This window comes from Bos indicus x Bos taurus, chromosome 2 (genome assembly GCF_003369695.1).
Source record: "Bos indicus x Bos taurus breed Angus x Brahman F1 hybrid chromosome 2, Bos_hybrid_MaternalHap_v2.0, whole genome shotgun sequence".
Taxonomy (NCBI): domain Eukaryota; kingdom Metazoa; phylum Chordata; class Mammalia; order Artiodactyla; family Bovidae; genus Bos; species Bos indicus x Bos taurus.
In genome coordinates this window covers 96,983,424-97,004,299 of record NC_040077.1, presented here as the reverse complement: position 1 = coordinate 97,004,299, position 20,876 = coordinate 96,983,424, and the positions used below count along the sequence as shown (strand labels likewise).

Here is a 20,876-nt window from a genome sequence, read left to right as displayed (position 1 = left end):
ACTCAGGAATATTTTCATTTTTAAATAATATTCTTAAAGAGGAAAGAACTTTCATAACCATGCATGTATTCATGCCAAGAGGCTCCAGTTGTAACAGACTCTTACCCCATGCACTGTAACCTACCGGGCTCTTCTGTCCATGGAATTCTTCAGGCAAGGATACTGGAGTGGTTTGCTGTGCCCTCCTCCAGAGGATCTTCCTGACCCAGGGACCAACCCTGCCTCTCTTATATGTTTGCTGCATTGGCAGGCAGGTTCTTTACCACTAGCACCACCTGGGAAGCCCTTTTCATAAACATACGAATGCATTTCTCCTAGAGGTCTAGTATTCTTCCAGAAGAATTTCTGTTGATTTATTAAACTTTAAAGAATTTTTCTGAAGATTTGGTCCATTCAAATTGGAGGGGAAATATTTTACATTTTTTTGAACATATAGGTTTTTCTTTTAATTAACATCACTTAATTTTTTTTGGATCAAAAACTATATTGCCCAATTTAATCACTCACCTAATTTGTCCCTCTCAGTCATTGGTGTTGATGAATGTCATTTTCTACATTGAATACAAAATCTGTTATCATGGACAATTATCAAAAGAATATGCCAAATGTTATAGCAGAGTTTCAAAAAAACCAGAAATACTTCTGAACAATAAAAATGTAAATAATCTCCCAGCAGGACTATTTGAAAACTCCAGCATTAATATCAGTGCTTAACTATTTTTTAAAAAAAATGATGCATGTTATTATACAAATAAAAGTTTTGCAGGTATGAACTTTTGCCATTTTTCTACTGTGGAGTATGGACTGTGCTTGGCCTGAGACAAGTGAAGACACAGCACAGCCATTATTATCAGATGATCTCTCACTTTCTCTCAATTTCTTGTGGCTGCTTGGAAAACACAGGGACTCACGGAAACCAATCTGCTACAGTCTCTACTGGAATGGAGTAAAGCAAGGAACTCAGGAGAGGTTCTCCATTGGCTGTAAGTTTTGAAAGGGTAAAGATATGTCATCCATTTCTTCACATTGGTTTAATTTCCTGATTGAAGATTTATTTATTTATTTTTAAAGAATGGGCTTCTGGCCCTTTCAAATCCTTCAGACTTTTTGAAAACTGACTGATGTCATTAGACTGTCAATCACAGACTCAAAAAGTTAAAACTCAGTGAGACATATACCAAAACTAATATGTTTTAGAGGCTTAACTTTCATGTAAGATGCTTTCAGTTGCAAGGAACAGAAAATCTGAACTAAAATGGCATTAAAAAAGGTGGGGAATCATTGGTTTACTGTACACACCAGAGCCTGGTTCATTATCTTGGTTCATTCTTATCCAGTGAGGAATTGAAAGAAAGTTCAGTTTCCCCAAATTTTGAGTTTGAGGATCTGAAGATCTTTGACCATCATGGGTCGAACATAATCTATCCAGAGTCTGGGATTTGTAAAAATGTAATTGTAAAATGTAATTTGTAAAAATGTAATTCAACTCAGGAGGGCCTTCTCAGGAGCTTAAGATAGAATCAGTTTTTCCCTTTCTCAGATACAATGCCTTGGACACCATGTAATAGAAGTTCCCTCTCTAATTAGCTTAAACAATATTTAGTATGTAGAATAGTAGGAAGTTCTGAGTAAGGAGTCTCCAAGAATAATTAAAATAGGACTCCTGCTTTTCTATGGTTTCCTTGGCTCTGCCTGTCTCCATGAATTGGCTTTCTTAAGATGGGATCTTTTCTGGACTTTTCAAGTACTATTATCCTACCCATGAAGTTTGAAGGTAGCAAAAATAGCAACTTGAATGACCCAGAAGGACAAAGAAAAAACTTTTATTCCAAAAATAAAGTTACATTTACTCAACATTTATTTAGTATGTTTGGGCCAATTTGGGTCATATGTCAACTTTCATCTCCTATCAGTCTTCAGGAGAGTGACGTGATCTGTCTGGTTGAAAGCTGAAATCTATTGTTGGACAGGCAGGTAGGATTCTCACAACTGGTCCAGGATTAGTAATCACTTTTGAGCTGGAGATGGGATCACCTTTCCTGGGAGTCATAGAGCACATACAGAAGGTTGAAGACTTGAACAGGATTTGTATTTTGTAAGAAGAAAAGAGATAATAGATACAGGATATTTAGCCATCAATGGTCAGGACACACCCACACTCAGAAAGGAAGAGACAGCAGTTGATGAGGAATACAGAGACAAATTATTCCTGTGACAATGATGTTTCTTCTTTTAACACTTGGATGACAATATGTATAAAACCTGCCTGAATAAAATATGGTCTCTCAGGAGTACCACTTTAGAAACCATCAGACTTCAGTTTCAAAAACTGTTCAAAGCAACTACTCATCTGGTTTCCATATTGGACAGAATTTGAGAATTTTGATGATATTCAGTGATTTTTTGTTGTTGTTTACAGTTTCAGAAACTTCTGAATAAATTTCCAGTTTCTCTGCATCCAGTCAACTCTGATGCCCAGAGAGACTAACCATCTCCTTTCATCGAATGAGTATTCTTTTATTCAGAACTTATTTCCTGCTTCCTAAAAGAGAAATTTCCATTTCGCACTAGCTTTTGTGCACCACAGTGCATTGACTGGCAATTGCAAACAGCATTTGCAGCAAAGAAGACAAAACACCCAGAAGTTCATTTCTCAGATCAGAGCAGATTTCAGTTCAGATGTCAACATCCGCTTCCTGGCTCCCTCCCTTTTTCCATTGATCAGCTTCCTTTCTAAGAAAGGAAGACCAGGTCCAGGACAAGTGAAGCTTTATAAATGGGTGATAAACCCTGATTGCATTTTGAGAATACTTTATAGGCTGAAATAATTTACTCACGGAGTTAAAATAGGAAGACACTGGCCGTAATCTTTCAATATGTAATAGAGACAAAGTGGAATTCAGAGAACCAAGATTTTCTAAGTCACTTTAAAAAATTATTTTGTTAGTTAGAGATGACAAAATTAAGTTGTTATTTATTGACAAGTAAATTTTGTTATGGGGCTTCCCTGGTGGCTCAGTGATAAAGAATCCTCCTGCCAATGCAGGAATCTCAGGAGACACAGGTTCAATTCCTGGGTTGGGAAGATCCCCTGGAGTAGGAAATGGCAACCCACTCTAGTACAGCAGAGCCTGGCAGGCTCTAGTCTATGGGGTCACAGAAGAGTCGCACATGACTTAGAAACTAAGCAACAACAAATTGCATTTACTCATTTAGGTAAAACCAATCCAATAATGGAAAGATTAGATTGTTATATTTCTTAAATCTAATGTAGTCAATTATTATCTCAAAAACAGTCCCTTTAAATTAAGAAAAGAAAGAAAATCAAACTAGCATTTATGATATTACATGCTAGCAGCTCATCTAGATGCTTTGTCTCACTTTTCTCAATATCCTCATATGACTGATGAGTAAGTGGAAGGTTCTGAAATCCATAATTTTCCCAATGCCTTCAAAATAGCACTATCCCATCATGAATCACTAGGTAGACAGAGCAAACAGTTTCTATGAGGAAAGGAAAAGATATGCATAGTTACTGAACACCCAGTCTTGGCACTGTGCAAGGTGATTATCAATTAATAAAATATCTCACTCCATATAACTGACAAAGTAAATAAATAAATAAATCGACTTTGAAAGATTTGATGATATGGCCAAAGCTACAGGTGTGTGCATGTAGAAGCAGACTAACACGGAAGTATTCTTATAGGAACTGCTGCTGCTGCTAAGTTGCTTCAGTCGTGTCCGACTCTGTGCAACCTCATAGACGGCAGCCCACCAGGCTCCCCTGTCCCTGGGATTCTCCAAGCAAGAGCACTGGAGTGGGTTGCCATTTCCTTCTCCAATGCATGAAAGTGAAAAGTGAAAGTGAAGTTGCTCAGTCATGTCCGACTCTTAGCGACCCCATGGACTGTTAGTAATTGGGAATACCAGTTTTAACAAATACAAAGAATATGCACCCAATTAAAGAAAAAGGGCATGAGAAAGGCATAGCTTTTCCTTTCTTTTTTTTTTTTTTTTAAATTATTTATTTATTTGGCTGTGCCAGGTCATTCTTAGTTGGGGCACTTGGGATCTTTGATCTTCACTGCTGCCTATGAACTCTTAGCCGCAGCACATGGGATCTAGTTTCCTGACCAGGGACCAAACCTAGGCCCCCTACACTGGAAGCTCAGAGTCCTAGCCACTGTACTGCCAAAGATGGAGTTCCATAGCATGGCTTTTCACATTAATTGAGGATGTGTGATATCCTTTCCTTCACTAATGGCTGTTCTGAGGACAACGTTGCCTGTAGCCTGAGAGTTTCTGAAAATATAGTTTTGAAAATACTTCACTGTTGTCATTTTTCACAAAGTTGATATATAAATTTTAAAATAGTAAGTAAACTTTGAACCTTACTGACAAATCTACTCTTTCTGCACACTCCCCTTCCCCTCTCTAATTTGATGTTATAATTGATTTGGCTAACATCTGACATAAACATATGAGTGCACATAATCCGTACATGTGTATCACTACTCTCTTGTGTGAAATGCACACTACTTGTCAAGTTGAGTGATTATTAAATCTTTCAGTGTTTCTTTTTCCTTTTAATTATTAAGTATGACACACAGCTCCTCTGCTGTCTAGGGCAAAGATTTTTCATAAAGCCAACAATACATATAATTCTTGCAAAAGTAACTCTTTACCTTTCAAGTGCCATAAACAATTTATCACTTCATTATTTAGTCTTTTATCAAAATTATATTTTGCTTGACTGTGGAGAACTCCTTCAATAAGTCAGCCTGACAGTATCTTTCTCTATGGCTACAAATGTGGCAGAGTAAAAAAAAAAACTGCACGTCAGAACAAACATCCTGGAAACTTTCTGTTGGCTTCATCTTGTTAAAAACAACAAAAAAAGTACTTGAACTGAGTTTTGAAAGGTAGCATATGATTTGAAACAAACAAAAAAGTTTCCCTTTTTGGTATGTCTTTTTCTTTGCCTTTGATCTACAAGCATTCTGTTCACAAAGAACAGCATTTTCAGGTTTTCTGTTGCACATGTTAATAAATATTTCATTTGCTATCCAAATTCTCTAGGTTTTAGTTTTGAAATTCCATAAAATGTTACTCTCATCCAGCTATTTCACAAATATTTTCATGTGTTTCTGCAAAATATCAAGGCTTGCATCTTGAAGGGAAAATCTCTCCCTTGGAATTCATCTATAACTGAGATGATTATAATTCAAATCCCTTATGATGATACAGAGGAGGTGACAAATAGACTCAAGGGATTAGATCTGGTACTCTGCCTAAAGAACTATGGAAGAGGTTCTTAACATTGTACACTAGGCAGTGACCAAAACCTTCCCAAATAAAAGAAATGCAAGAAGGCAAAGTGGTTGTCTGAGGAGGCTTTACAAATAGCTGAGAAAAGAAGAGAAGTGGAAGACAAGAAGGAAAGGGAAAGATATGCCCAACTGAATGCAAAGTTCCAGAGAATAGCAAGGAGAGTCTTCTTAAGTGAACAATGCAAAGAAATAGAAGAAAATAATAGAATGGACAGACTGAAAATCTCTTCAAGAAAATTGGAGCTATCAAGGGGATATTTTGTCAGGGGAGCTTGTAATTTCCTTGGTTCTGTATTGCCACAGCAAAACTTTGAAGCAATGGATAGATCAGTGTTATAGCTCCATGTTTCAGCTCAGTTTTATTTAGAAAGCAAAGGAAAATACATCCTCAAGGAGTGAGGGCGGGTCGACCCAAAAGACCGAAGAGAAGAGAAGCCCCCGGTTCAATTTTGGTTCCTCCTTTTATATGTTTTTTCTCCTCCCCCTGAGCCTGCCCTATGTAAATTAGGCTAGCCAGGAGGGCTGTTGGTTTTACCTGAGGTCCTCATTCCGGTCCTTGGACCATCCTTTGTTCTATTTTCGTAGACTTTTCCTTTCTTTGTCTTTTAGCCACCACCATTTTGGACTCCTTTTTCCTATTTTAACTAGTTAACATTCCCGCCTCAGAGGCCCAATTCTTTGGGAATAGGGGCGTCAAGGTCTCTCTGGCTACTTCCAGTTGAACTGGGACAGTGAGGGGCATTGGACCTCCCCCTCTTGCTAGTTTTAAGGCTCAGAGTCTTTTCAGTCGTGTCTATCTAAAGGTGAGTGATATTTTCCATGGTCAGCGGTAATTTTATATATCCTTGTTAAACTGGCACTGCATGTTGTAGCCTGTTGACCTGGGCAGAGACAAAATGGGTTAGACAATTGATAATACATGGAGCAATCATAAGCAGCATCAATATGGTGATAACAAGGATTAGTAGGGGCATTAGTCAACTCCAAATTCCCCATTTTCAGGAGAAGGATCCCCCAAGGAAAGATTGTAGCCACCCTAAGAATGCTCAAGCTTGTTCTTTGAGGTCCTGTAGGATCTAGAATGTTTTTCTTGAGGACTGTGAGACTTTTTTTAAACTTAACTGGAGGTATTTACCCAGAAACAACATGTCTCATTCAAGATGGCTCAAGTCCCTCCTTGCTAAGGGATCAGGAGATCTATTTCCTGTCTATCTTGGAGTACAACCCCTGCCAAGTTGTGTTGGCTCTTTAGAGCTGTCCTGAGAAATCTTATCCCCAGAAACCTAATTTTGGGGGTGTTCATTAAAATGGCACTCATTTGTAGTTCTGAATAGGTATCTGAGATCTCCTAGGGGCTCACAGGTGTATTGAGTGTCTTCTTCTGTTTTCTTCCATGGCTTGACTCAAGAGTAGTGAATCCAGAGGTCGTGTCCTAGTACCTTGACTGATTGTGGGGGTAGAAAATATTACAGGGTAAGGGCCCTTCTATGTGGGCTGGAGTTGAGCCTTTGGGGACCCATCTTTCCAGACTTTAATTAGGACTTGAGTCCCTGGAGCATATAGTGGTGGCTCTTTAGAATCTTTTGGGTCCTGGTTGACATCCCACAAGATATGTCTTGTTGGAATTGCCCAGTGGCCATGATATAAGACCAGAGGGTCTGAGCCTCTGGATCTAGGAAGGGGTCATTGACATAAACAAAAGATTTCCCATATATCATCTCATAAGGACTAAGACCAACCTGTTCCTTATGGGCAGTATAGGTGTGGAGGAGAGCTATTGGTAAAGCCGCCTTCCATCCCAGGGAGATCTGCTGGGTTATCTTTTTTATCGCTGATTATAAGAATTGGTTGGCTCTTTCTACTTTTCCTGAAGATGAGGCCTCCAGGCACATCAGAGATAATAAGTAATGCTCAGTGCTTTAGAGACCCCTTGGGTAACCTTAGAAGTAAATGATGTCCCATTGTCACTTTGTAATGACCTGGGCAGACCAAATATTGGAATAATCTCATGGGGCAGTTCTTTTACCACCTCTTCAGCCTTCTCTGTCTGAGTGGGAAAGGCTTCAATCCATCCGGTGAATGTATCTATCATGACTAGTAGGTATTTATACACTTGAGAAACTGGCATGTGGGTGAAGTCCATCTGCCAGTCTTCTCCTGGGTGGGTCCCACGCCATTGGATGGACTGGGCCACCTGGCGACTTCGAGTTCCATGGGGGTTGTTTAATTAGCAAGTGGGACAAGAGGAGACCACTTGCCTTATAGTTGTTTCGAGGCCTGTTCCTCTGACGGACCCTTCTAGTAATCTTTGGAGGGCCCTCTCCCCTAAATGAGTGATGGCATATAAGGAGTTAACCAACTTCCATTGGAGATTCCCAGGAAGAAAAAGGAGTCCCTCTTTTTGGAACCACCCCATATGATCTTCTTAAAAGCCCTCACTCTTATCTTAGGAGTCTCACTTTCAGAATATGAAGGTGTTTCTGGCAAATTAGTCTGTGGAACTAGGGTGGCCAACCCTATTAGGTCATTGTTCTGTAATGCTGCTCTCTTAGCTGCCTGATTGGCTGCTTTGTTTCCTTGTACCTCTTCTGTGCTCCCTTTTTGGTGTCCTTTACAATGGAAGACTGAAACTTCAGTGGGCAGATGGACTGCCTCCAAGAGCCTAGGATTTTATCACCATATTTGATTGGGGACCCTCAGATGGTCAAGTGGCCTCTTTCTTTCTAAATAGCAGCATGTGTATGTATCACAGAAAGGCATACTTGGAGTCAGTGTAAATGGCTACTCTTTTTCCTTTTCCCAGCTCTAAAGCTAAATCAGGGCTATGAGCTCAGCTAATTGGACTGAAGTACCTGGTGGCAAAGGTTTAGCCTCCATGGTCTGTCTCAACATTGGATATCCAGCTCTTTTTCCATCCAAGGCAAAGCTGCTTCCATCAGTGTACCAGATTTCCTCAGGATTGGTCAGAGGATCTTCTGACAATCCCTCTTGGGGTTTTGTCCAGTGGTCTAAGGTTTCTAGGCAAGAGTGAAAGGGGAGAGAGCCCTCAGGAGTAGGCAGGAGGGTAGCTGGGTTAAAAACCTCACAAGGGGATATAGTCAGGCCTGGATTTTCCATCAGCACTACTTGATATCTGAGGATCCTTTCATCAGACATCCATAAGTGGCCTCTCCCAATCAGGAGTTGTTTCACTTGTTCGCTGATGAAAATAGTTAGCCCTGAGAGAGTTTTAAAGTGTCTTCTATCAGGAGTGGAATAGCTGTAAGATTTTGAAGGTAGGGAAAGATCTCTTCCCAAACAGGAGTAGGACACTCAGGGATGACCAAAAATCGGTGGGAAAATATTTGTCCATTCCAGCAACAAAGAAGTGCTTGGGTGAATATTTTTGTAATTGCTTTCCTGTAGCACCCAAAATAGTACAGGTTTGGGAGGAGAAGGCTCCAGAGTAGGAGTTCAGGACAGAGTAGGTAGCCCCTGTGTCAACTGAGAAATTCTTGGACCTACCTGCCATATCCAGTTGCACCCTTGGCTCCACCCCTGTGACGGTTATCTGTGACAGGCAGGCTGGCTGGAACAGGTTGCTTCAGTCCTGTTGAACCACCCTGAGGGAGGGCTTGGTGCTTGACCTTGAGGCTCTTGGGTACTGAGGGTAGAGTGCTGTCCAATGTCCCGATTGATGGCATTTGTAGCAAGCCATTTTAGGAAACTTGTCATAGTTTGGACCCTTTTTGGCCTAATGTCCCACCTGTCTACAGATTAAGCATTTGCCTTGTGCCTTGTCTTTTAAGGACTCGGGGTTTGCCATAGGGCTTCCCTGGAGGACACCCAGCATCTGGGCATGCCTTGTCTCTTTCCTTTTCTCCCTTTCCTGGGCCTTGGCTTCCATCTTCTGTTCTCTATTATAAAAGATATTGGTGGCTGTCTGGACCATTTTATCAAAAGAGGCATCAGGATCCTGCTGCTGTAGCTGTTGTAACTTTATCCTGATGTCTGATGCACATTGGGACAGGAATTTGTCCTTTAAAATCACCTGTCCCTCCTAAGAGTGTAAGTCCAGATTGGTTAACTTTTGGAGTGCCTCTTTCAGACTTTCCATTGGACTCCTGAGTTATTGCTGAGACCGGGTGCAGTCCCACAACTAATGGGCTTCTTTCTAATTCCGTGGGTGGACTTCCTTAGGGGTGAGTCTTTCTGAAGCTTATCCGAGCCAGTACTCTTGCAATCTGAGATCCAGGAGTCCCTGGGTCAGGGTGCAGGTCCCCATGCAGGCTGCAGCATGACAGCCTCCTGGAGATCGAATCCCTGGGCAGGTTGAGGCAGATTGGCCTCCTGAGAATTGGGTCCCTGGACAAGTCGAGGCATGTTGACCTCCTGGGACCCCTGGACTGGTGGATCGCTGAACAGATTGAGGTGTGACAACCTTCCGAGGACCAGATCCCTGGGTAGGTCAAGGCAGGTTGACTTCCTGGGATCCCCAGGCTGGAGTTGGGTGTCCCCAATGTACTGGGTAGGAATAAGGGGTTGTAATCTTAACTTATTGCTGGTTTGTCCACTGCAGATGGGAATAGATATCATGATTTAAAGTAATTCAAGTCTATGCCCTGAGACTGGGAACCTGGAAATAGACATAAGACTTATCCTCTTATTGCTCTGAGGGAATGTAAGTCACTGATTTCCTCCCCTGGTCTTTCATAAGAACAGCTTAGGATGTCTCCAATGGTAAACATTTCATTGTCATAGATCCACTCTATTGTCATGCCCTAGATAATAACAGAAGTAATGACAAAAGAGTGGGTTATCTGGCCCTGTTAATTAAGAGTATTTTAATAATAAGTGAGGAGGAGCAATGTTGCCTATAAGGGGGCAGAGTTCTTAAGAACAAATTGAGAAAAGGCAACAGACCAGATGTTCCATAAAAGTAGAGTAGAGACTTGATCCAGGGGTATGTTTGTAACTTTAGGAGAAGGGTAGCAAGGGTTTGGGCCCAAATGGCCTGCAGGGCTAACTCCCAAAGTGGCAAACATTATCCCTGGAAGCCCAATTGCCCTTGAAAGGATGCCACCAATAGATGGACTTCTAGCAGGCATTGTGTGCCTGTCATCTGCCCTAGCGGGTTCACTGAGAAGTGCTGTTGTTGCACAAGTTGCAGGAATTGTGGAAGATGAAGGCCTGAATATCTAGGGGGATTGGATATTATACAGTATTTCCCTCCCAAGAACCAGCTATTTTCTGGTTGTCCCCTAGAAGATTGTAGAGGCAACATTGTGGGCCCAGACGGGGCTCAGGAAAAGAGCAACAGGAGGGAAGGGGGAAGGGCACAACTTTTGAAAGAATGACATAGCCCAAGGGCATAACATAAACTGATTAAAATCAAATGGGCCCAAAATGACTAGTCAAATTCAACTAAACCTTGATCCTCAATCTGCAAGCTAAATGACACACCCAGAGGCAACAGGCCAGTCCCAGTTCAGTTCAGTTCAGTTGCTCAGTTGTGTCCGACTCTTTGCAACCCCATGGACTGTAGCCTACCATGCTCCTCCATCCACGCTCCTCCATTTTTCCAGGCAAGAGTACTGGAGTGGGTTGCCATTTCCTTCTCCAGAGGATCTTCCCAACCCAGGGATCGAACCTGGGTCTCCCGCATTGTAGGCAAATGCTTTACCATTTGACCACCAGGGAAGTCACACATTACAAACCTAGTGAAGTCTCTCAGTCGTGTCTGACTCTTTGCGACCCCATGGACTGTAGCCTGCCACGCTCTTCCATCCATGGGATTTTCCAGGCAAGAGTACTGGAGCAGATTGCCATTTCCTTCTCCAGAGGACCCTCCCGACCCAGGGATCGAACCCGGGTCTTCTGCATTGTAGACAGACGCTTTACCGTCTGAGCCACAAGGGGAAGTCCTAGACAGCATATTAAAAAGCAGAGACATCACTTTGCCAACAAACATAGTCAAAGCTATGGTTTTTCCAGTAGTCATGTCCTGATGTGAGTGTTGGACCATAAAGAAGACTGTGTGCCAAAGAATTGATGCTTTTGAATTGTGGTCCTAGAGAAGACTCTTGAGAGTCCCTTGGACAACGAGGGTATCCAAACAATCCATCCTAAAGGAAATCAACCCTGAACATTCATTGAAAGGATTGATGCTGAAGCTGATCCTCCAATACTCTGGCCACCTGTTGGGAAGAGCTGACTCACTGGAAAAGACCCTGATGCTGGGAAAGATTAAAGGCAAAGGAAAAAGGTTGTGGCAGAGGATGAGATGGTTAGATAGCATCACCAACTCAATGGACATGAATTTGAGCAAACTCTGGGAGACAATGGACGGAGAAGCCTAGCATGCTACAGTCTGTGGAATTGCAAAGAGTCAGACATGACTTAGCAAATGAACAGCAGCAACAACATAAGTAAAATGCAAAATTGTTATCCCATTTCTAAGCACACACATATTTGGAGGAAGAATTTATTCTTTGTACCTAGAAAAAGCCTGTGGATGTGTCAGTGAAAGGTTGTTGCTGAGCCGTGAAAGATGCCAGGATTCTTGGCCTCCAGAGGAAAAGGATTCAATCTGGGACCAGTGATGAGGCTTGATCGCTCAGAGCGTTTGTGTAATAAAGTTTTAGTAAAGTATAAAAGAGTTAGAGAAAGTTTCTGACGTAGATATCAGAAGGGGGCAGAAAAGAGTGCTCCCCTGCTAGTCTTTAGCAGGAAGTTGCATAAGCTACTAGTAGGCTGCTAATTAGAGAAAGGAAATGTAGCTTAAGAGAATATTTGCATGAGTAAAACATAGGTTCTGAGTCTTGGGCGAAGGACTTGAAGAAAGAGTCTGGGGCAAATACATAGTTCAATAACATAGCTTAAGAAAAACATTTCCATAAGAAAAATGCATTGGTTAGTTCAAGATTTGAGAAAAGTTAAGTTCAGGTGGTACCAGATGTCGTCATAGCAACACAGAATTTTAAGAGAAATCTCCTTTTAAATTTGTATAGAGAAGGGGAAATAATCCGACACTTGTAGTTTGTTTCCTCCTGCTGCTTATGAGAGAGATAAAAAATGTCTGACACTTGCAGCCTATTTCCTCCATTTGAAGACCTCTAGCCTTCCTGCCTGTTACCCTCTCATCAGGACCATTAATAAGGAGGGAAACACCTAGGGTCCCTCTTGTTTTATTACCCTTCCTCCAGGACCATATATGCATCCTTTAAATTTCAGGAATTAATAAATTAAATTCCATCTTATCTGATGTTTTCCAATGATTGAAAAAGTAGAGTAAACAAATAGATGGGAAAAAAACAAAACAAACTCCTGTGTATGAATGAGAACTGGTGTCCTCTTCCTGAACATTTGCAATCTGAATTCTATGCACAATATGTAACCTTTTAAAAAACAGAATTGTACTACCTCTTCAATTCAATTCAGTTCAGTCACTCAGTTGTATCCAACTCTATGAGAGTCTGGGACCTCATGGTCAAGGTTGTTTTGGGTTTTCTTTGGGGAAAGAAAGAGAACCAAAAACAAAGTGTCCAAACCAGCCAAAGTACAGGGGAAGTACGTGAAGAAGGAGACATCACCTCTGCTGTGGAATCTTATGCCTTCATTTATCCAGCATGGCCCAACAATTCCAAGACAACTGATACTGTCTTCCAAATTCAAGCGCTAATGCCTTTTCAGCTTCTGGAGATGGAATAGTTTCAAGAAACCAAAGTTTCCTTAGAACTCCAATTCAAAGAACACCTCATGAAATAATGAGAAGAGAAAGCAACAGATTATCTGCACTTTCTTACCTTGCCAGGAGGCTAGCAGATGTCCCTAGGGAATATGGCTCTTAGTCATTTTTAACAAAAGTTAACTTTATTTCCTAAAATGGAGACTCTGGTTCCAAATATTATTATTCAGATAATTATTCTGATGGTCAGAGAAGGCTCCCACTTGGAGATCATGCACACAAAGACCATAGGTATTATGAATGCAACCATGGTATCTTCCAAAGAATGCCACTGAATCAGGGGAGGCATGCTTCTGCCCAGGTCTCAGGTCAAACAACAGGGAGGGAACACAGTCCCGCCCACCAACAGAAAATTGGGTTAAAGGTTTACTGAGCATGGCCCCACCCATCAGAACAAGACCCAGTTTTCCCCACAGTCAGTCTCTCCCATCAGGAAGCTTCCATAAGCTCTTATCCTTCTCCATCAGATGGCAGACAGAATGAAAACCACAGTCACAGAAAACTAATCAAACCAATCTCATGTACCACAGCCTTGTACCACCTCTATTCAGCTCTAATTCCTCTTGATATTCCAGTACTGGATGATGTAGCTTCTAGAATGTTCAACTATTCTTTCTCACTTTCCATGTACTTACCATTTTTAAAAATCTCTTTAGCAGTTGGCTGTCTTTTTCTCATCATTATAACTCTTAAAAAACTGGTTGTTCTCCTAAATAGTAGCATGTGATCTTGCTCCACAATGTATTGATTTGGCCAGAGTAGTTAAAGTGTCAAAGATGATTATTTTTAGCCAGTTATTTTTCAAGCTCTTTATAAAATCTATAACATTGTCAACAGTGTTTGAAAAACTTCAGGGAGGCAAACATGGCAGCTTCCAGAATGAAAATGCTATAATTGAAGGGCCATCCTGGACAGGGAGCGGGAAAGGAAGGAAAATTAGCTTAGGAAAGAGGGGACTTTTATCTGTAGAAGGTAGGATCATTCTCATTTGTTGCTGAAACTTCAATTCAATGTTGTTAATGGAACAAACCTATGATAAGACAAGATGAGGGCCCACTCCCCCACTCCCTGCATCAGTGATAGGTGGATATTATAATTTCATTGAGTATCTCCTCATAAGGCAGTGGACATTCAATGACTATGTAAAGCTTAACCATGTTCTCTGCCATTTCCTAACTGTGAGGCTTTCATATAACTCAAGTTTCAGGTTGAGTTGTATCTGAAAACAAATTACAACTCATCTTTTTAGCCTGAAAGTCTGATCAACAGAGTTATAGTAAGAGGCATAAATGTAACTTTTCTGAAACAGTTACATCAAACAAGTAAAACCAACTTTAATAACAGATTTTATTAAATCTAATATATCCAAAATATTATCATTTCAACATTAAATGAATTGGAAAAATATTCAGATATTTTGCATTCTAACGTCCCTACTAAGTCTTTGAAATCTGGACTTAGCCAAATGAAGTCTAGCCAAATAGAGTCACATGATAGTGACTACTGTATTAGCACAGATCTGAATGTCCTTAGAGCTTCTTCAAATATCTTGTAATGTGCATGTGTGTTAGGAAAGTAAACTGTTACATAATTTGACTACTATATTTAGCATTTTGGGAACAACTTATTTCTTAACTGCTAGATATTTTCAAGTTAAAAATGATTTGCAGTAGCTCTTTGGTAATCATGCCCACTCAACTCACCAAGAACTTATTTCAATAAGAGGTTGCCATTTTCAAAATTAAGTCAAACCCCTAAGCTGGGAAGTAATTTGTTTTTTTTTTTTTTTTCTCAATTATGTGTCAACATCTGAAATGAAGAAGTCTAGTATTTTCAACTGAAGAAAATTCAGTAAATAATAGAATACCTACTTAAATTACATTTGATAAACTTTATCTTCCTGAAAAGAAATTTTGAATTCAGTTAAATGATTAGTCCCCCTGTTTCTTCCTTAGTGCTATGATTATTATCAAATGTTGATTCATGAGCAAGAGGTAATGAAAATTGATCCAAGTATGGGGACAATATCAGCCTAGCCAATAGTAGATTCAAGAACTTTGCATGGTTGCAAGTTATTTTCCTGATCATGTACCTTGTGCCTTTACTTCTGTCCCTCTGTGCTTATTTTTATCAGTGCATACTATCTGAATGTTTTGTCTCCCACCTAAGTAGAAAAAGGTTTGGAAGAGACTGTTGGGCGGTTCCTTAGGTAGCGCTTAGTTCTTATCCTTGTGCTCTGGATACACATATATTAATAAAACTATTCTGGTAATCACATATATTTATACCAAAGATGTGTTAGACACATCTATCTCTATCTAACTCTGTCTCCCTCTGATACAATTGCACTTAGCCGTCTTACTTAATGCGGTCTCCAAAAGGGAGTTCTACTAAGGAAAGAGTACTAAGACGATGACCAGATGTTTCACCAGCAAGCTTGCAGAACAGTTTCCTAAAAACTACTATATGCAAAGCTGAAATGTGTCAAGGATTTTAAAAGAAGAACTTATTTAATCCACCCCCACAAACTTAAGAAATGAAGAGTATCATTACACCAAGTTTTGCAAATTAGGAAACTGAGGCACAGAAATGTTAAGCAACTTGTTGATCAACTAAAGCTCTTTAGTTGTTGTGGCACCAGGCATTCTGTCCTGAGCCTGTCCTCTTTACTGCAACTCCACATCACCTTTCCCGCTGATACTTATAAGAAAATCTGCATTATTCCCAGCTTTATTTTTGTTGAGCCCTTTCAAGGAGCTTGAAAGGAAGAGAGAGACACATTATTGCATCAAGCACACAGGAAATATTTTATTAACTTTCATGTGGAGAAAAGGGTAGAGTAAAAATATTTCAATAGAAATCCACGGCCCTCCTCAAGGAGCCCACTCTGGCATTTGTAGCCCCCCAGTCGTGGTAGCGCCTGTAATCCCCCGGCCGCAGCAGGTACTGCCGCCCCCGGTAGTTGGTCATCTCGTAGAGGACCCACCAGCCCTCCAGCACATTGAAGGAATGGATCTCACTGAAGTGGAAGCGGTCGTGGAGTGAGGAGCAGTCCTCTGTGATCTCCACCATCTGGCCTCGATAGTCCTCTCGCTCATAGATCCTCAGCCGGTGGGAACCAGTCTGTGGGTTCAGCAATCGGCACATGGGAGAAGTCAGAGAACCTAGTCCTTAGCCACTAATCACTCACACCCCTGGGGGAATGGGCATTTACAAAGTCTTTTTTACATCAGAGATGACAAGTTTAAAAGACAGGCAACACCAGAGCCACCGTGTGCAACTGGGTAGACTGCAAACTGCAGAACTGAAGGGTGTGCTATTCACATAGATCAAGATATGCATGGTTCTCCCTAGAGTTTTCCAGGGCCACAACCTACATGAACCACATTTAGTACCTACTTAGTACCATTCTTAAGAAACAATTTTTATATATAATTTTTTGTTCTTTCCTTGATAGATTTCTGGTGGTCTGGAGTCCCCTCAGAGGATATAAAATAATTAGATGTTAAAATAAAAAAGCAAATATATCTCTTGCAAAAGGCATTATTTTGGATCTCAGTAGCATTAGAAGAGGCTGGAGAGAGACGAAGCAGAATTGCTTTCCCCAGCGTAAGTAAGGCACAGAAGATGACCATTAAGCCCAGACATCTAATTCCTGCCTTTCTGCTTTGAGTCCTGCTATTCTGAAGTCCTGAAAAGCAAGAGCCATTGTTAACAGTTAAGTTTCATTTCTCAGCTCTAACATGTGATCTGTCAAAATATATTTTAGGTTATTAATAAAAATAGAAGCTAAAAATCATGAAGGAGGCCTGCCTAGATGGATAGATTTTAGACCTTTAGGAAAATGGAAGGGAGGCTGTTAGTCCTGGGTGAATCCTGTCTGTCTCTTCTAAGCACTTGTGCTTTTATCTGCTTGTTTCGTCCTGGCATGTACATATTCAGTTTTCCTTCTTCCACCATCAAACCCTCCTTAGCAAAGGTTCTCATAAGCAATTCATTCTGAGGCATAAAAACTGCTAATAAGGCATCTTCCATGGTTTGCAAAGGGTTCACATGTCCGTTGTCTAATCTGATCTTCACAACCGCCTAACACACCATGTTATCTTCTTTTATGAGAAACTAATGATTAGAGCTTTCAGTCTGTAATCAGAAGAGTCAGCACTGGAAGGTGGAAGCTGAGATTTCCAGGCTCCTAATGCTAGTCTGGCTCCTATCAAGGCATTAAACCCTCTGAGGGGCTTTCAAACTTACTCAAAGCGGTACATTTTCCACAGGACTTGGTCACAGTCACATTACAGCATCCCTAACTGTGGAATTCCAGGCTGTTTGGGCTTTATTTGGATAGCAATGGCTTTGCAGGGGCTACTGGAATCACATTGCTGGTTAGTGGTTTTGCTGAATCAAAAAGCAGTACTTGAGAGACCCTGGATGTTCAAAGTAGTCAATATCTGTAGGGGGAAGGGTGGCTTGCCAGGTGACAGGCAATCTCCTTCCCACCTCATCACAGCTCTATGAATTAGCCGCCCTAGTAGCCCCATTTTACAGGTGAGGAAAGAGAGAAATAGCCCAGGGACTAGCCTAAGTACCACCTGAGTGTGAGGAGTTCATCACCTGTGGCAGAGTGTTCTGACACTCTGAACAGATACCATGCCACTTTTCCCCAGTAGAGGTGAGTTTATATTAGCAAAGGAAAATGCAATCTCAGTTAAGAGCATTGCATTCTCAATTAAGAGATATTAAAAAGGAAAAGAGCATCCGGTTAGGACCAGCATAGGAAGCCACCGTCCTACAGCCTGACCACGGCTGACGAGAGGCCACGGCAGGCCCAGGGGCACCGGACTCACGTGGGGGATGAGGCGGCAGGAGCGGATGGAGTCGTTGAGGCCCATCCACTGCTGGTAGTCGGGGTAGTCACCGCGCCGCAGGAAGTACTGGGGGCCCTGGAAGTTGGGCTGCTCGTAGAGCATCCAGCAGCCGCTGTCCACGCGGATGGAGTTGCAGCGGCTGAAGTAAGGCTGCAGGTTGGAGTGGTCACTGCTGCACTCATAGTGGCGGCCCTGGAAGCCCCGGTCCTCGTAGAAGGTGATCTGCAAGGAAGGGAAGGAGAGGCTCAGAGGCCTGGCCTCCAGCCGGGCTGCGGGCCCCTCCCGCCGGCGCGGGGCTCACCTTCCCCATGGTTGCTGGACGCGGGGATGGAGTTCAGTGCGGTGGGGCCGGCGCGCGCTCTATATAGCGGGAGGGCTGCTGCGTTGGCAGAACAACACAAAAGGGGCCCCCGAGTGAGGAGGATTTCCTTTCTGTCTCTTTTCTATATAATGACGGCGGGGGTGGGGTGGGGGACTTACTGTATGTTTTCTCTTAGACTCTCCAGAGCTTTCGAACTGATGACCCGCGTAAAACTGTCACTTGGTGCCTCTGGGGCCTTTAAATGAAGCCTATTCAGGAGATGGGAAGCGAGCAAAAGCGCTTAACCGGGTTAACACTTGTAATGAAATATTTTATTTATCTTTTAAGTATTCTAAGTGATCTCTTTTTGAGGAACGACACGGGGTAGTGACCGGGTCAGAGGTCAGGATGGGGCCCAGCGGGAGGCGTCTAGATGAGAGAGCTTTTCCTTGGTGTGAGGATGTGGGACACAGAGGCACCTGGTTTCTCCGCAGGACGGTTGAAGGAGGATGGGATTTTCCCCTGAGAGAAGCTTCTCCCATCCTCACGGCTCAGGAGCGGATGCAGTAGACATTACACTGGAGGAAGACAGGTGGTGGGCGCTGGACCCCAGGAAGCCCTGTTCATGAACCTGGCTCAGCTCTGCTCCCTGGAGACTGAGTGGACCAGGGTCACCTCCAAACGCAGCCAGTTCCTCCCGCACCACAGGCAGGAAGCCCTCAACTTTGGAGCTCATGAGGCAACTGATGGTGGTTATTAGTCACATAGTAAATTTCTATTTAATATCTTTGCTAGCTAAGGGCTAAGCCTTTTTGTTTGGATCTAGCTGCTGTCAAATGCAAGTTACCCTGAAAATATAACCAAGTTTTAAATCCCACAATTTTGCAAAGTTTCTGCCTTCTCTACCTTCCCCAACCCTGAGCAAGCCCAAGTTGCTGTCTAGTTAAGTCTCTGATTCCAGGGACTGGAGTCTTCCCTCTTCCCCCACAGTCCCAGTTTCCTCCCCCAACTCCCAGCAGCTTCTGGTGCCCTACTCTCTATGAGCAGGCGTTCTCAATCTCAGTACTGTGGTGACATTTTAGGCTGGAACATTGTAGGATGTTTAACAACATCCTGTCCACTGCCCACTAGATGCCAGTAGCACCTGCTTCCTTCCTCTCCCAGTTATGACAACTGTGTTCAGATATTTCCCAAAGTCCCCATGGCGAGCAGAATCAGCCCTGTTAAAAACCACTGATTTCAAAGTGCTAGACATGTGCCTGACATTCTTACAAGCAGTTATCCCCCTGCATTAATGGGATCATTTGCAGGCTGTGTTTGTGGAACTGCAGAAATTCCTCAGAGATGCTCTGAGGCCACTCAGAGAGAAGGGAGGAGGGGAAAATGCAGTATCCCTGTCCTATCCCCTACTTGAATGGGAGTGTTTTCACTTGTACCTATTTTATAGAAAATTTTATTTGAAAACACAGTTTGATCACTAGATGATGCTAATTTTTAAAAGATAAATATTTGAAGACTACTGGTTTAAGGTATTGTGAATCTCATAATACCCTTTAAACTACAAATATTTGATCTCCTAGCCATAGGACATAATGAAATTGCTTTCCCTTTACAGCTCAATGTAGATGAATTTCCCAGTACGACTTGCTAATTTATCATGAAAAGATCCTGAGAGAACAAAACACGGACCTGATAAATCCTGATGTGATAAATTCTGGAAACATTAGCTCATGGCACTGGGCCAAAAAGAAAAAGAATGAGGTGGATATCACATGGAAAGTTCTGGACAACTGGGGATTAGTGTGTGAACAGTGGGCTGGGGAAAGGGGGCTGTGAAGCACTGGCAATGAGAATGCACTGAAACTGGGCTTTGACAAGTTCACAACCTGGTCTAGAAGCTGATTGCAGTTTGGGGCTCTGTTTTGAAGGTTTCTAAATGGTTGTCTGAAGATGAAATTGTTTCATTTGAATCTTAGCGATTTATTGGTTTGCTTTTTAGATCCTGGAGGATTAGTTGGTTATTCATGTTGCTTTTTAAATTTTGCCATTACCCTCAACCTTCTAACCTGCAAACTTTAAAGCTGAGTCGATTTCCTCGTAGGTATAACTTTTCAGGAGACTGAAACTGGAGGGCATCAACTTATACTAGTTAGGAAATCATGGGGAAAGATTTTACTACTGTATGAACAGAAAAAAAACAAGCAGTATAGAGACATTGGGCACAGAGGTTAGCAATGATATAATCTGTTCTTATCCTGCATATTCCAAATGTGTTACTAGGGCGTTTAAGCTTTTCCTCTAAGCTCTTGAGGAAAAGCAGCAAGAGCAACAACAGTCTTTTAGGAAACAATTCAGGATATAAAATGGGGAATTGAAGCACTGTCAAATAAAGCATGTAATACGAAGTATGTTGGCAAGAAAATATGAAAAGCTTAAATCATGAGGGTCTATCCTCTAAAGGCTTATAAGCAGGCTTTCCCAAAAGGATGTGACAAACTTTCTCCCAACCGATTATTTTATTATTTGAAACTTTGGATCAATGTTTATTTTCCCAAAGATATGTATCAAATAATGAAGTTCCTAGTAATTGTAATCTTTCCTGTAGTATTTTTAAGGCCTCCTGAGCATAAAATATTTAAAACTAACAAATT

At 41.8% G+C, this 20,876-nt stretch overlaps 1 protein-coding gene across 1 annotated transcript; it reads right to left on the bottom strand.

The window, feature by feature from the left end:
• Positions 1 to 15,842: 15,842 nt before the first annotated feature.
• On the bottom strand, positions 15,843 to 18,326 carry LOC113881050 (gamma-crystallin F). The gene is made up of 3 exons (XM_027523898.1): positions 18,226 to 18,326; positions 17,904 to 18,146; positions 15,843 to 16,182 (listed from the first exon to the last, which is right to left on the bottom strand). Exons 1-3 carry the CDS (start codon positions 18,232 to 18,234, stop codon positions 15,910 to 15,912), a joined length of 525 nt encoding a protein of 174 aa, XP_027379699.1. The 5' UTR covers positions 18,235 to 18,326; the 3' UTR covers positions 15,843 to 15,909.
• Between the last annotated feature and the right edge of the window lie 2,550 nt (positions 18,327 to 20,876).

Bases quoted from the DNA above. Each gene is read 5' to 3' on its own strand.
- LOC113881050 (XM_027523898.1), bottom strand. The intron at 16,183-17,903 runs GTGAGTCCGGTG...CTGAACCCACAG, and splicing joins CCTGCCGCCTCATCCCCCAC to ACTGGTTCCCACCGGCTGAG.